The following is a 16,873-nucleotide window of genomic DNA, read 5'->3' as shown; positions in this document are numbered from 1 at the left end:
TCTTTAGGTAAACCCATGGCCATTTAACCCATTTTCCTTTGTGTCTCTGTCTTTATTAATTATTCTTTCCTGAAAACTGTGTTCTAAAGCTCTGTGGGCTATTCAGCTTCGACTAATGGATGTGCAGTTGCCTAAAACACCTATTTCCTTTTAAATATAGATATTGCATTTGCTATCCTCCAGTGATGCAGATCCTCTGCCAACGTTGATAGATCTAATGTGATTCCATGTGCCAGTTCTTTCACAGTTCTGGGATAGAGATTATCCAGTGTGAGAGCATTAAACTGTTCAAGTTTTGCTTTCATCCCAAATGTGGTAACTTTCATTTCTTAGCCATCCTGCCTTTGCTTCATAAGCAGCATTATCATCTTTATTGAAAACTGGGGAAGATAATTTCATTTAATTTGGGGGCCATGCGTCCATTTATCTTCATTGTCAACTTCATTCTCACTGCTTGGCAGCTCCATGTCTCCTATTGTCTATATGGCGGAAGAACCTTTTGGTGTGCTCTGTATTAGGTCTGAAAGTTCATTTTATTCCTATGCTTCCAGACCTCTAAAATTGTTCTTTGAACCGTATCTTTTTTTCAATTCTTTGTGGGCTCTCATCTTTCTACTATTATCTTAATAGTACACATACTCTTCCCTCAATTTTTTTTTCTCCTTCACATAAGAAGAGTCTTTGAGTTCTTCAGTTCAGCTGACTTCACTTAATTTCTTTTAATTTCCTGAAGTTTTGCCTGTTGGAATTCTAAAACTTCATATGTATTTTTTTTTAAGCTTCCATTTAATTTAAACTGAATCAATTCATGATATCATGATTCAAAGTTGTTATCTGCAGTCAGCTTGTTTATCATGTCCACATTATACAATTTCCAGTTCTAGTTATCTTTCTAGTACCTCTTGCATTGACTTCAGCAAGGTCTAGATTTCATATCGGGAGTGTCTGTTGTTAAGTGTGCAGATCCTGTTGTGCCTGGGGGCCTGTGCGCACATAGAGGGATGAATTAACCCTACTAGGCAAAGAAAACTGTGAGAGACTAATTAATCTCTTCTCTTCGACACTTTTTTCTGATGTAAGTCAGTCAGTCTCACCTGTTAATCCATACATGCAGAAGAGTCGTCATTGGAAAATTCTAGTGTTGACCATAAGTAATCTGATCATTTAAGATGGGGTGGTCCAACTTCTAAGTGTCCCGAGGCTGCAGGTGTTGTCGCATCCTACCCGCCAACATGCCATGGGAGCCGCATACACCCTAGGTGCATGAGGATGCCCTTCCCTTTGCCCTCGCCACTTCCACACTGCATGGGCATCTGCTGTGCTGTGAGAGCCCCCGGAGCTATGCCCGCCCCCCCCCCCCCCCAGTGTGGTGGGCAATTCCCACTGCACTGTGCCAGCGTTCATAGATTCATAGATGTTAGGGTCGGAAGGGACCTCAATAGATCATCGAGTCCAACCCCCTCCATAGGCAGGAAAGAGTGCTGGGTCTAGATGACCCCAGCTAGATGGCTATCTAATCTGCTCTTGAAGACCCCCAGGGTAGGGGAGAGCACCACCTCCCTTGGGAGCCCGTTCCAGACCTTGGCCACTCGAACTGTGAAGAAGTTCTTCCTAATGTCCAATCTAAATCTGCTCTCTGCTAGCTTGTGGCCATTATTTCTTGTAACCCCCGGGGGCACCTTGGTGAATAAATACTCACCAATTCCCTTCTGTGCCCCCGTGATGAACTTGTAGGCAGCCACAAGGTCGCCTCTCAACCTTCTCTTGTGGAGGCTGAAAAGGTCCAGTTTCTCTAGTCTCTCGTCATAGGGCTTGGTCTGCAGGCCCTTAACTATACGAGTGGCCCTTCTCTGGACCCTCTCCAGGTTATCCGCATCCCTCTTGAATTGCGGTGCCCAGAATTACACGCAGTACTCCAACTGCTGTCTGACCAGCGCCCGATAGAGGGGAAATATCACCTCCTTGGACCTATTCGTCATGCATCTGCTGATGCACGATGAAGTGCCATTAGCTTTTCTGATGGCTTTGTCACACTGCCGACTCATGTTCATCTTGGAGTCCGCTAGGACTCCAAGATCCCTTTCCACTTCCGTGCCACCCAGCAGGTAATTCCCTAGGCTGTAGGTGTGCTGGACATTTTTCCTCCCCAGGTGCAGCACTTTGCATTTCTCCTTGTTGAACTGCAGCGTTTTTAGCTCTGTATGGGGTCCCCAGTTCCCCCTGAACCGCCTGACCATAGGGTTTCTCAGCCTCACAGGCCATTCCACCCCACACCCAGATGAGTGGGCAGATAGCAGAAGCTGTAGGAGCAAGGGTGAGGACTCTGGCCCACAGCACCTAGAGCAGGGGTGGGCAAAATGTAGGCTGCATGCGGCCCACCAGGCTATTCTATCTGGCTCACTTGGCCCCTACAAAGTTAGAAAATTAATATTTATCTGCCCCTGGCTGCTTGTCATGCGGCCCTCCCAAAACTCAGTAAGCGGCCCTCCACCCCAGATAATTACCCACCCCTGATCTAGAGAGCAAAGTGGGAAGTGGTGCTTGGACCATGAGATCAAGGGCCACATGCAGCCCACAGGCCAGCAGTTGGATAGCCCTGCCTTAAGAAATGAAAAGTCATTCTGTTAGGCATATCAACCCCTCATTGTGTGCATTTCAAAGGCATTGCTTCAGAAATAGTAGTATTGTAGTATTTATTTATGAATATTTGAACATGTCCTTTAATTCATTGTTGGAAGTTTTAAAAAAATTCTTCCCTTGTCTCAGAGATGGTCTGAAGTCTGAAAACATATTTATAAATGAGAGACTCTGAATTTCGTTCGACTGTAAAGATCACTTATTTTCACAGGCAGGTTTGGAGCAGTTTAGATTTCTGCTAGGTGCTGGGCATAAAGTGTGTTAGGAATCTTTTCTGATTTAAAAAAGACAGAGGTCAAGATTTGTAGGCACAGTGCTTTACCCTCTTTTCCCCGCTTAGCAAAGTCCATATGATGTTTTATGTTCCCCTTGTCAACCAAGTCTTCCAGGGTTTTCACCCTCCTCTTCCTTCTCCCTGGTCCTTGAGAATTCAGCAAAACCTCCCCAGGCACCCAGCACGCACCAAAAACCCGACAGTGGCACAACATGAAGGAGGAGGGAATTTTGGTAAGGAAGCACATTTCAATTTCAACCTGCTAATTTGAGGGGAAATAAAAAAAAAAAAAAAAAAAGTGAGAATACAATTGCATTCGCTGTCTTCCAGCCATCATTAACATTTCTAGGATGCAATAAAGATGGCATAAATTCAGGCAGCTGACAGTCAGACTGGGTTAATGTGTTCTGGATGTGCTCCGCTTTGCTTATAGCTCTGCATTATCAGTGAGACTGTGGGATGGGAAGCACATGTGTAAACCAGATATTCTGCCATTGCTTGGTGAGAGAGTTGATTAGGGTGATGAAGGCGGCTGTGACTGATCACCAGCTGGAACAATCATTTAGAGGGTAATTACTCCCGAGGCATTAGGAATGAAACAAAAAAGCAGCTGTGTGTTCCAGAGGATCTACTCCTTTTGGTATCTGGAAGGCAAACTATTTAGGGTTCTCCTGGAAATGTCAGAGCCCTGCAGTTCAGGTCAGGTCTGGACTTCCTTAAAATTTTAAGGCATTCAATACTAAAAATAAGATAACACCAAAATAACCTGGCTTAAATCCTTCAGCCTAATGTTCTCATTTTTTTGTAGATCAGTGTTTTATTGATCCGATGATGTTCCCACTGCCAAGTAAGAAAGCTTGTACTCTATCTTTTGACTGCTCAAGAGAAGTTTTCAAAGAAATGTTTTCATCCCTTCACGCACTTTCTCCTCTACATGCAATCTCCCTTGATTTTTAAATGTACTCACAGCTTTACTATTAGGAGACCTTTCCTCCAGGTGGACCTCCAGATACTGATTAATTTCCATTGTATTGCGTGCTTGCGTGATCCTGATATGCATAAACATTACTGCTCAAGTGTCCCGTTCTTCATCTCTGCCTTAGCCTGCATTCACAGACTTCTGATGTAGTATTTTAGTGTATGGTATTGAGGACCAAGTAAGATTGTTGACTATCCTGAGCCTTGTTGATCTGATGAGAATTTCCCAGTTCCACTCCCTCTTGCCTCCCTTGCTACATGGTTCCGGCATGGATTAGTAGTGGGGCTTTCAGCACTTTCATTCATTCTGCCCAAGTTTAGAGAAAGAAACAGAAGATATTTTCCAGGAAATGTGGTCCTTCTGCTCTTACTAAACTAAGTGTCTGCAGGCAAAAGTTTTGACTTGGCATCCAGGGTCTCAACAGGTTTTCTGAATCTACCCACTGGTTTTTCTAGAGTTTCGTGTGCTGTAATTTAAAAAAAAAAAAAGTGATTATATGAATACTGTTTTCTACCAAAAATGGAGGTCAGTGAAATTAGTCCATTTCCTCAGCAAGTTTCATTTAGATGGAATTCTCTCTAGGAGCTTACATTTCCCTATAACTTCCCTTCCTCAGAGCTGTAATCCTCCTGTGTGTCACACTTGCCCTTCAGCTTTTCTTCTCTGCCAATCTTTGGATTCGTTCTGCTGCCGTTCCTAATCCACAGGAGTACTTGCAACTCCTGGGGAAATCTTTGGCAGGAAGCTTTTTTGGATTTGGGTAACATGGATTATTCTGTGTGCAGTGCTCAAAATCAGCAGCTGTCTTTCTAGCATCCGTGAAGAAACCTAAAGTGCTTAACCGCTTGCCTGCCAGAAACTGCATCTGCATTCACCCAGAGGTTCTAATGGAAAAGCTTAGTATGATGATGGATACAGATGTTCCTACATGTTTTACAGTTGCCGGAAAAATCTTTTATACAGCCACCAAAGCTCTGTATCTAAGAGGACGAGATGTATTAGCGAGAGAGGTGCAGCTTACATGTTGTCTTTTTTTTTTTTTTTTTTTAAAGGAAGTTTGTAACTGGGATTTGGCTCAGAGTGGCGCGCTGAATATTCTCACTAGATAAAACATATTTCTAGCAGACAGACAAATGCACAAAAATTCATGATGAGGAGATACAAAATGATGACCCAGATGACAACAGAATTTACAAAGGATGAATAATAAATTAGGTGCTACATAGATATGTTTCTCCTGGAGCCACACTACATAAATGAAGGCTGTTTGGGAATGGGAGGTCACAGGTGGGATTGAAAGGATCTGACTCAAATGGAAATTACTAAAAACACTGTTTTAAATCAGTTGCTTTATGTCCTGCCCTCTGCTGCAGGGGAGAACAGTTGTTCTCCCTCTCTTTTTATGGCAGCATTTCAAATATTTGAAAACTGTTCTCATGTTTCCCCCCAGCCTTAATCTTTCTTTCTCCAAACTAAACACACCTAATTTGTACACTTGCATTCCAACCCATTTATCACCTCTGTCTCTCGCCTCTGCATCTTCTCCAGTTTCTCTACATCCTTCTTAAATTGCAGAGCCCCAAATGGTACATAACCCTGCAGCTGAGTGCTAGCCAGTGCTGTACAGAGTGGCACTGTTTCTCCTCTGTCTTGCATGCAGTATTCCTGTGAATGCAGCCCAAACTTGCAGTTGTCTTTCTGGTGAACTCCTGGCATTACTGATTTGTGTGGAGTCGGTGATCCACCAAGATCCCCCAGAGCCTTCTCAGCAGTGCTGCTGCCTGGCCAGTTAACTCCTTTTCTGTATTTCTGCATTGGGTGTTTCTTTCCTGAATTATCTTCTCTGATATATTTTTCTCTCGGGTTAGGGACAGAAGTTGCCCATAAACCGGTGTAAGTGATCAGAAACTGGCTTAAGCCTGTAACAACAGAAGCTCAGTGCACATAAACTGGTTTCAAGATGGCTGAAACTGGTTTAAGATTAACCTGGTTGATCAACCAGGTTAATCTTAAACCAGTTTATCAGACTTAACTGATTTGGGTCAAACCAGTTTATGGAACTTCTGTCACAGACCCCTTCCTAGTTCAAGCTAAATCAGTCCCCCAGCATCCCAGGATGCTTTGCAGCTCTGGGCTGGGTTGGGCTGTGCTGTCTGCTTGAGCAGAGCAGGATTGGCCCTGCCCTGCTGCTGCCCAGCCAGAGCAGTGAGGGTGGCTGACTAGAGAGGGGGGTAGGAAACCCTGCTGGGGATGCAGCCCCTGCCTGAGTGGAGGGGGCATGGGACAGCAGGCTTGGGCAGAGGGGAGGGAGAGGGATTGAACTCTTCTGTGTCTTCCCTCACCCCCCAGGACAGGTACCCCATCTGGGGTCTGCCTGGCTTTTCCCCCACACTGGCCACTTGTACAGCGGGTGGTGTGTCTGGAGCTGGCCTGGGCAGCAGTCTCAGGTGAAACGGAGGGAGGGAGGGGGGATTAAACACCCCGTCTCCCCTCAGCCATGCCCCCCACTGCACGAGTGGCCAGCAGGGGGTGGGGGGGAGCTGTAGTCGCCATGCCAGTAGGAGTGGAGGGAGATGGGATTTAATCCCCTTTCTTCCCTCCCATTTCCCTGAGACTGCTGCCTGGGCTAGCTCTGGCCATGCCCCCTGCCACACAAGCAGCCAGTGGTTGGGGGGGGAAGATGGGCAGACCCCAGCTGGGGTCCCTATGCCCATAGGAGAGGGCGGACATGGAGCTTTAATCCCCTCCCTTCCTCCCCTTCACCTGAGGCATTGCCTCAGCTGGTGTCTGGCCATGCCCCTCCTTCCTCCCAGGGACAAACATGCAAGGGCTGCATCCTTCCTCCCTATCCAGGCACACACCGGCTGGGGTCTGTGCAGGCCCAAATGAGGGTTTAAACCCTTCCCTAGCCATGCTCAACAGCTTGCCAGGGCCAGTCATGGCCCCCCTGCCTTTCCTCCCCAGCTCATCTTCCCTCCAGCCTTCTGGCCACTATTCAGTTGCTTCTCGGTTCAATCTAAGCAGGTTAGACTAACCTGCAAAGACTGAATCAATTCAGGCTTGGGCTTTTTGAATGTCTGTACTTGGCCTTAATGGTAACCTTTAAAACTAGACTGGACAGAACAGTACAAAAGAGACTGGTTCTGTAGGAAAAAAAGAACTATCTGTTGAAATGGGTGTTAGTCTTAAATCTCTTTCATTCTGTGAAGTGTGAAAAAGTGGTATTTTCCACTTGGATTTTCTTCTCATTGGAAAGAGTTTCTCTGAGGCTGACATCACTGCTGCTGTTAATGCTAAGGTGTTTGCTTCTCTAGCCAGCCAGGCAGTTGAGGGGAGGGCGGGGGAAGGCTCCACACCATAGGGGATTTCCTTTCTGAGATCTCTGCTGTTGCAACAGAACTTTAAGGACAAGTTAATTCAGTCCTGGGGAAAGTAGCAAGGGAGGGAGGGAAGGACGGAAAGGATCCTGATAGTGAACTTTTTCATTCTTTTGCATTGCAGCCTGCAATAGGTTGGTTTGTATTGGCTCTTTGCAGTGGGATCAGCCTGCTGCTCCTGTTATCCTCACAAAGAAAGGTTTATATTCATCTAGTTCTCACTCAGTGCCCTTTGGCTCGTTTAACAGCAGCAGCAGGTGCTGAATAGTTGAGCTGGTTTTGTAGTAGGAAGACAGAGAGCACTTTCTGACCTTGTTAGTTGGTTGAGAAGACCTATTTTAGTTCTTGAAATATTCTAGGTCAGAGGTTCCCATTTTTTTTTTTCTTATTGTGTACCCTCTTCCAGATTTACCAGCTGCCCATGTACCAGCATACATAGTGGTATTTATTTTAACCCCTTAAATGCCAGTTATTATAATGAAGATTAAATTTGGCACTGCGTAGTTTCTCCTGTGTACCCCCCCCAGAGACACCTTGTGTACACCCAGGCGTACATGTGCCAGAGTTTGGAAACCCCTGTTCTGGACAAAAGGAGGGGTATGTGTGTTAAGAGATCTGCCTATGCTCCTGCCTGATAAGCTGGTATCTTTCCCCTTGCATCCCTTAATAAAGGTTTAGTTACCCCTCCTCTGTTTATTCTGGCTCTTATTCCTAACATCACTTTTGCTTGCAGTTAAAATTCACCCTGTAGTTTCTGCAAGTGCTTTCTCAGCTGATGGAGTATATGGGTTGATGCTGTCAAATGTTTAGGAAACTGCAGGAATATATTACACCTGAAGTGACTGAACCCCAAGACAAAGTTCAGGGATTCATAGGGCATGGGGATATACAGACAAGTGCTGTATCAGACCATTCATTGTTTTTGCATCTTTTCAATTTTGCTTTATGCACCAAAGAGCAGACGGGAGATGGAACTTATATACTCAGTTGCTCTAACTTTGGATAATCTTTAGACACCATCAAGAGCCTCTGAATACATAAAACAGTTTTCTGATGAATTTCTCTTTGCCAAAAAATCAAAAATGTCCTTGTAGTAAAACTGAAGTAAATTTTATCTCCATTAATTTTATTTCCGACAACAGGGAAAGAAAAAAAGTTGTGTTTTGCAAATTTTCTGCCCCTTCCCCTCTGCTAGAGGAGACTTTTAAAAGCTGTTCTCTCTAAGGCTAAGTACAGACAGTCAAAAAGCCTAATACTGAATGAATTCAGCCTTTGCAGGTTAGTCTAAACTGTACAGATTAAATGTGTAAACAACTGGGCAGACATTCACTTTTGATTTGGGAAATGCAGCCACGTACCTGCAATAGCTGAGGCCAGAAGCCAGGGGGTGCTAGAGCATGGTTCTCTGGCATGCAGCCAGCATGGGCTGTTTGCTTCCTCTTCCTGCTGCCCCCAAGGTCTCTGGGATTTGCAGTCCAGAATCATAGCAGCAAGACTTTGCAGAGTTTCTCATCACTTCCTCTTCCTGCTTCCAGGTGCCTCTGGGATTTGTAGTCTACAGTTGCAGCCAGCAGTAAGTTTTTAGCAGGGCAGGGCATCTCTGTACTTGGGGGAAGGGAAGCTTTAACCCCCTTTCCTGACCCCAGACAGGGTTTGCCTGGGGGGAGGAGGGGGGTAGTTCCTGCCTCCCCATCCCCCTCAACTCATCTCTGCTGGAGCAGACAGCACAGCACAGCCCAGGGCTGGAAAGCCTACTAGGATGCTGGGTGGGACTGTGATTTAACTTTGAATCAGAAAGGGGTCTGGGACACAAGTTCCATAAACTGGTTTAACACAAATCAGTTAAGTCTGATACTACATTCAACTAGGTTTATCTTAAACCAGTTTCAGCCATTTTGAAACTGGTGTATATGCACCAAACTTCTGTTCTGTTACAAGTTTAAACCAGTTTCTGATAACTTAAACTGGTGTGTGTGTAACTTCTATCCCTAGCCCAAAGCTGGTGGAGGGAGCAAGGCATACCCATGCTTAAACATTTGGTTTCTTGCAGGTTTGAGGTTTACCAGCTTAACCCAAAACTCATTAGTGTTTTCTGATGACTCATTTCCTTGATGTACGCCAAGACTAAATGTTTTGCAGAGCAGAAGAGGGTACATTGATATCAAAAGGATTTTAAAACAAAATGCAGTGAAGATGCAGAGTATAAAATTGCCTTGGAAGGACTAACAGTCTGAAAGCTGAGACTTGGTGGGCTTAGATAATTCTCAAACCTGAAATAAAATCCAAATGTTTCTGGGTCAGTGCAGCTTTAATTGAACAGCCTACAGCAGATCTGTATGGGGAATACCATATACAGCCTTTGGAACTGAGACACAAAAGGCCAACTCAGGCTGGTGCTGTATGTCCTGTTCAGAGCAGGGAGTGCTTCAGTGCCAGAGAACATTTAAATTGCCAGTGCAGAGAGTTCTGATTCTGCAGTTTATGGAAATATGTTCCTGGTATAGACCATCCTCCATGGGGTGAAAAGTTAAATGGACTAACTCTTTGCTTCAGAACAATTTCTCTTGTATTTGGGTGAATGTCAGAAGTGTAGCAGAAGCTGTCATGGAAGATTGTTATGATATCCTCTTAGAGGATTCAGACGCCCAGCTTTTTTGATCCTCTCTGCCCTCTGACGCAATATTCACCCTTAGTTCATACAGGTTTTCCCTCCCTTGGCTGCACTATTATCATACAAAGGTCATAAACTCCTGTTTCATCGCTACAAAACATAAGGTCAAATTAAAAAAAAACAAACCATTCTTAACAATGCAGCATTTGCGTTGAGGGGTTGTTCTACATTTGGTGATTAGGAACAAGATGTTGAAACAATGGGTGTATTAATCCAATTGTACAGATAAATGCTTTGAGAGGAAAATGAGGAAAAATCATAAAGGGGGAAGCCCTAACCATAAGTCACAAGGGCATAAATGAAGTCAGGGTCTGCCCATGGCTGAGAACAGGATGGCATCAATATAGTTTCACTCAAATAATCTAAGAACTCTTTCCAAGACGGATTGTTTAAAAAAAAAAACAAACCAAAAAACCCAACAAATCCCATTAAGCCAGGCTCTGAAATGCAGTTGACTGTGTCATGTGCTAAAAGCACTTTCAAAGAGATTGTACAAAACTGTATTTGTATTCATTTAGAAAAATCATATTGCTTCTTTTGCTAAATCCTGCACTTGCAGTTTGGGTCTGTTTTTAAATGAACAGATCCTCATTTCTTCACGTGGTCCTAGTTTTATTTTTAAACGCTGCTTTCAGAAACCCACGCATGCAAGATTGCAGTTGGCCATGGAATTTAGCTGGGCATTTGTCCCTTTGCAGACCATAGAAGAATCGCCCAATGTTCTGCACAAGGATTTTGGACAAATTCTCTGTATTGGAAATATAAGCTGGAGAGACCTGCAATTAAAGACCAAGGGTACAGATCTGTATTTATAATTCCAGACCTGTATTTATGTCAAAGGACCAACATTCTAGTTGCAACTTTGCATTTCTGTATGTGCAAGTTCAGCAGTTACTGCTTTCTTCAGCCCACAGATTTGTAGAGCTTGGAAAGCATAGTCTTGGTATTTGGCATTTGCTACACATTAACAGGTTTTGCTCTGTATTCCTTCGTCATCGATTTACTGCATTTTGCTGGGTAATTGAAGCAAATTTCTTCTAGGTAATATTCATATATGCTAATAAACATTATCAGAAAGAATAGGAACACCACAGATAAATACACTGGAGGTGTTTGCTCAACTGTTTTTCAATCCGCTGCTGATAAACCTTGTTTTCTCTCTTGTTGCTATAGCGTTGACTCTATTTGAAACCAAACCTTTGGGCAATCAGGTCAAATGCAAGGGGCACTTGAAGAAAGAAACAGGAAGCAGGAGGTCTCTGATTCCAGCTGATGACAAACACTAACTCCTTGTTTGTTGCAGTAGAGGATCATCAGAAAGTTTGTGCGAGGCTTTGTCAGGCTTGTTACTGGAGCTGATATTCCTCTTAAAAAGGCTTCATTTTTAAAAGATTTTCTATGCCAATATACAAAGGAAGGTGGAACTCTTCCAAATCCTGCATAACTCAGAAATGTTTACCTTCTGCAGTTCAGACCAGAACACAGAGATCTTACTTTTGCAAACAGTATGATCTTCAGGATCATGTAATAGTGGATGAAACCACAGACTTGTGTAGTTGAAATGTAGATGCTGTTCTTCCTCCTAAAATTGCTGGTTAATGTGACCTAGCAAGCATTCAATTTCTAGACAGAGTAAACTTGATTAGTGTGTTGACTTGGGCTAGGGACAGCAGTTACACACAAACTAGTTTAAGTGATCAGAAACCGGTTTAAACCTGAAACAGAACAGAAGTTCAGTGCACATAAACTAGTTTCAAAATGGCTGAAACTGGTTTAAGATGAACCTGGTTGAATGTAGTATCAAACTTATATGATTTGTGTCAAACTGGTTTTTGGAACTTCTGTCCTAGACCCCTTCCTGGTTTAAGTTAAATTGGGGTCCCTCAGCATGCTCTGCAGGGCTGGGCTGGGCTCTCTGCTCCAGAGAGCAGGGCTGGCCCCACCCCTCTACTCTGGCCAGAGCAGGGGTAGGGGGCATAGCCAGAGCCAGCTGCCATGGCCCTGCCATCCACCTGCCTCACGTGCAGCTGTGGCTGGGACTGTGGGGCTGAGTTGGTTGGGCCTGAGGGTAGATGCAGAGGGGCCAGCACGGGCTGGGCCACGGGCCAAGCCCTTCCCAGTGGGCTGCGGCTTGGACTGGGGCTGCCAGATTGCTCCTGGCTCCTTGCACCCTGTCTGGGCAGGGCTGTCATGGAACTGCAGCTGGCTGGGAATGGCCTAGTGGGGCTGTGGGGACAGGACCCTTGCCAGCTGGCTGCAGCTCAGTGACAGCCCAGTCTGGCAGCACGGGTGGTGGCTGCCTGGTCAGTGAGCTGCCCAGGCCAGCTAGGCGGTGCCAGCTGGGCCAGAGGCCAACAGCCACTCACAGGGGCTTGTGTGCCTGCAGCGGCCATGCCACCGCTTGTCCTGTGCAGTACGTGGCAGCTGCACCACAAGCTGTGTGCTGGCCAGGGCTGGTGGGGCTGTTCTACTTTCCTCGTCTCCAGCTGCTGCTGCTCCTGCTCCTGTTGCTGCCCCTGCCACTGGGGCACTGCTTGGGCGGGCAGCTTTAGCCTGACAGCTTCTGTCTAGCTCCTGGACACCTTCCAACCACTCTACTTGCCTGATGCAAGGAGCAGCCCCTGCAGGCGGGTGGAATGGGTAGAAGGCAGCCGAGAGCTGGGGCTGGATTTCCATGTGCTGGGCAGAAGTCAGGCTGAAGCTTCCACCCACCCAGAGTGGCAGGAGGAGGGAGCCGCCGCTGGAGGCAAGGAGACGCTGTGCTTTGGCAGGACTGAGCAGGGCTGTTCTGTTCCCCTCACCTCCAGCTGTGGCTCCTGCTCCTGCTGCACCATGCAGCGCTGCTCCAGCTGGGTCTGAGCTTCAGCCCGGCGGCTTCTGCCCAGGTCATAGAACTCTGGCTCCAGCTCTTGGCTGCCTTCTACCCCCTCCTCCTGCTCGCAGGGGCTGCTTATTGCACCAGGCAGTGGAGGGTTATATATTTCTAGTTTCAAAAGAGTTGGCCTTTCAGTGGGGGGAGGGAGGTAATATGATTGTGGGAGGGGGACCGTATATGACCATGCCTTGCTCCTGTCCCTCACTCCCAAGCCACAACCCTGCTGCTGCCCCTCACTCCCAACCTGCTGTCTACTGCACCACCCCTGCAAGCACAGGCACTGGCCCGGGCCCCGGTGCTGCCGAGCTGGCCATGCAGCTTCCCGCTGCCCCTGAAGGACCTCCCCTCCCCCGCTGGAGGGCTTAGGTGCCTCACTGACCTCCCTTGCCCTACTGCAAGCCTAGCACCCAGACAACTTCCCCTAGTGATAGCGGGGAAGTTCAGGAAAAACTTTGATGCTAAGCTGACCAAAATCCCAGACATTTGATCATAGTTTAAAAAACTGCCCGGATGCAGATTGGAGAATCCAAAAAGAGGACGTGTCTGGGAAAACCCAGATGTATGGTAACCCTACTCCTGCACTGTGACAGAAATGTAGCAGCTGCTTCAGTGGGAGTCCTGGACTAAACAGTATCTCACCTTGTTTGGGTCCCAGTCCTGCAAATACCATGTGCTTCATTTTACTGTTGTTAATAGCCCCATTGTTTTTGATGCAACTACTGGACTAGTCACCTGAAGTAAATTTTAAGCACGTTTCCCAGCTCAGGACCTGCAGTGGCATTCTTCTCCAACCACAGCTAAAGCACCCTTTGTCATCTGTCTTTCGACTCTATTATGCCTTGTGTGTTCATTTTGAAGGTTTCTGCATTACGTAAACTTCCAGCATAAAATGGTTACAGATCAGGACAGTAGCTTTAATTGTACTGAGTTGTATTTCCAAGCTTTCTAGGATGCAGTATTCTAAACAGCGTTGATTTGTCACTGTGCATATAGAAGTGTGTGATATTTTAGTTGAGAAACATAGGAGGTTTCTTCTGAGGAACTGGTTTTCCAGATAGGCATGTCTTCACTACAACAGTTAGTTTGATTATATTAGAATTCCTTCCTTTGGCTTAGCCTCGCTTAAGTGAGAGAGAGTAAATGCCCTGTGAAAGTGCTCTAGCTACATCCAGTACGGTGCTGTAGTGTGAGCCATCATGTCCCCATCATGTTACCAGTTTGAGCATTAGGAAACTTGCTTGAGGTCTAATCCACCCCACTGAAGCCACTTTGCTGAAGCTTAAAGCTTATCTCCAGAAACTTGTGTGCGTGGGTGAGAGTTGGGTTACAGTAAAACTTGAATTTATAGCTTGAATTAATACAGCGGTGAAGATGAGCCCTAGCTTTAGATTGTAAGTGCGTGTATGTGTAGTAGGCTAAAAGGAATAGCAGTAATGTAGAGGAGGATGGTGGCAACAATAAGAGTATGTGTTGGCTTTGGTTTATGATGAAGAACTCTTGTGCATCCTAGATAAAGCCATTCTTGTTATGGGTTTCCAAGCAAAACATACATGAATGTCACGAGCGGTAATGGGTTGCATGGTCAACTGAATAGCTGCAGTCTCTTGTAGTGTAGTTGATTGCCAATAGGGACAATCTGTTATAGTGCTTGGCACATGAGACTGCCTAGGATTTATACACAGTAACATTTCCAAAGCATTTTAATAACTTAGCATTAATAGGGCACATCTATGCCGCAGTAGTTGTATGCCCTGGCCAAGATGGCCCTGCCCCCCTGCTCCTTCTCATAAACTCTAGACACAGAAATAGGCTGGTGCAGATACAGCTGCTCTAATGCCTGCCAGAGGCCAGGGTCTTGGGAGTGGTCCCCAGAGACTGTTTACTGCAGTTGTGTGTTTGGAGGGTGCAAGTGGGAATAGGTGACTGGGGCATATGTAGGGCTATCCAAACCTGGGCCTGCTCCTGCTGTGGTATTCACCTGCCCTACAACACTTCTGTCGTATCAAGTGTTAAAACTGGGCATTGTTCCCTGTGGTTAATCAGCGAAGAGAAAAATACAGCTGGGTGCAAACGTTCCTTTAAAAATATGAATGAATAGCATAGACTCATTCCTTCCATCTTTGGCAGTACCAAGTGGGTTTGCAGAGGCAATTTGAATGTGGTGGTCTTGCATATTGGTAATGGCTATAACCTGTTACTATTCTCCGTGAAAAGTAGAACCTTTTGGGCAGCCCAGGAAATGCATTTTCCATGGGTTTCTAAGGGGAAGTGATTGAAAAAGTCTACCAGTAAATTTGAAGCTAAATACTAACAGTGATGGCCCAGTGATCCCCACACTTTGGGGATACTGGGAATTGAAAACACGGATGTGGGGAGGAAAAGGCCTTGAATCTGGGCTTTTATTAATAAAGGTTTCTCTTTGTTTTATTCATTCAGCTTGACCTCACTAAACCAATTGAGGGCCCACTGGATGTGATCATACATAAACTGACAGACGTCATCCTTGAAGCAGACCAAAATGACAGCCAGTCATTGGAGTTGGTTCACAGGTTCCAGGTGAGTGTTCCTTTTACATGGCCTTTGTATACCTCGGTGGGGATGAGCCTGAGCAGGAATAGGATCTTGGAGCTGCCAGTTCTCATGAAGTTAGGGATCCTTGACTAAAACGGTTCCTGGTATTCTGCTCCTTGGTGGCTGAGAGTGATGAGAAAAATGGGCTTAATGGTTGAGAGTCACTGATCTAGACCAGTGGGTCATGACCCAAAAGTCGGTTGCAAGAATATTTGAAAGGGTTGTGAGCAAGTCCCCAGAAAAACCTGTGAAAGCCTGGGTTTCCTCTTGCAGGCTGACCAGCATTCCATCCTGCAAGCAGCTGCTTGGGATGATTGGAGGCAGTGGGTGCATGTGTGTCTGCACGTGCAAATGCATATGGCCAGCATAGAGTAGAGATGTGAAGGCCTAGAGAGAGAACCCATAAAAAATTGGGGAAAAAAACCGAGGGTGTTTTTCCATCCCCCCCCCCCCCCCCCCCCGAGGACTTCCAATTTTTGGGGAAAAACTGAAAATTTTTAAAAAGCCTCTTATGAAATATTTACTTTTAGAATGATGAATAAAATGGTCAAGACAAGGTGTTCATATATTGCTACCTTTTACTCCCCCAAAATATTTTGTAATAACTATGTAATAGGAAGACTTTTATGTAAGACTATCTACTGTATCAGATCATTACAATTCCTGTGCACCGAGGACAAGCAGTACAGTACAACTCTCAAATGCAAGAGCAAGATGCATTTCTGCCCCCAGGGGGCACTGCCACTTTCACAAGAGAAGGAAGAAGGATTCAGTGCTGCCTTTGCTTGTGGACTTCCTCTGTTGTTGACTTTTGATCTAGAGGTCCTCCTGACTAGGCCTCAAAGGAGTGGGAGTGGACACTGGCAGCAGCATCCGTTCGTTCCTGTAGAGATTAGAAACAAGGAGCTTATTGCCCTGCTTGCTCAAAAGCCTCAGGAGAGGAGACGAAGCAAGTCTAAAAGTTTTGGAGTTGGAAGGAACCTGCCTCTTCCTGGCCCTGTGACCTTGAGAGTCACAGAAGTACAGAAACAGCACAAAAGAGCTGAAAGAAAGTATACTTCTTTATTGAAAGGTAAGAGTTTAAATTTCTCTGCATTCAGTATATTAAACTATTTTAGCTTCATTAGCATATTTTCATAACCTATGCAATTCATAATTGAATTTCTACTAATCTGATGTTTTGTAACAAATAGCCCAACCTTAGCAGTGAGGTGAGGCCTGCAGGGCAGGGAAATTGTTCACAGTTAACTCTGAGGAGGCCTTTTCTCCATCCATTACTAAATTTGTACATGCTGTAGCTTAGTGTTTATATATGCAAGCTAGCCACTAAATTACATTTTTCTTTTTTCTCCCTCAGCAAAATGGTGCAACCAACTTCTACCATGTGGAAGCATTTCCACGCTGCAAGTTATTCTGAGAAAAAAATGGGAGTTTGCAAATACTGTCAAATGAAATATGCATTTCCAAATGCTACTAGGATGACCAAACA

General features: G+C 45.4%; 1 protein-coding gene across 2 annotated transcripts in view; it reads left to right on the top strand.

Annotated features, from left to right (window-relative positions):
* ITPK1 (inositol-tetrakisphosphate 1-kinase) overlaps positions 1 to 16,873 on the top strand; it is a 230,049-nt gene that overhangs the window by 102,186 nt on the left and 110,990 nt on the right. For both annotated transcript variants that reach the window (XM_059723183.1, XM_014596432.3), the window contains one exon: positions 15,250 to 15,369. In XM_059723183.1, the coding sequence (XP_059579166.1) occupies positions 15,250 to 15,369 (120 nt within the window). The remainder of the gene's footprint in view (positions 1 to 15,249; positions 15,370 to 16,873) is intronic.

The sequence above is a fragment of the Alligator mississippiensis genome, chromosome 2 (assembly GCF_030867095.1).
Source record: "Alligator mississippiensis isolate rAllMis1 chromosome 2, rAllMis1, whole genome shotgun sequence".
Classification (NCBI taxonomy): Eukaryota; Metazoa; Chordata; order Crocodylia; family Alligatoridae; genus Alligator; species Alligator mississippiensis.
The sequence above is the reverse complement of the archived record's forward strand: the minus strand, read 5'-3'. Positions and strand labels throughout refer to the sequence as shown.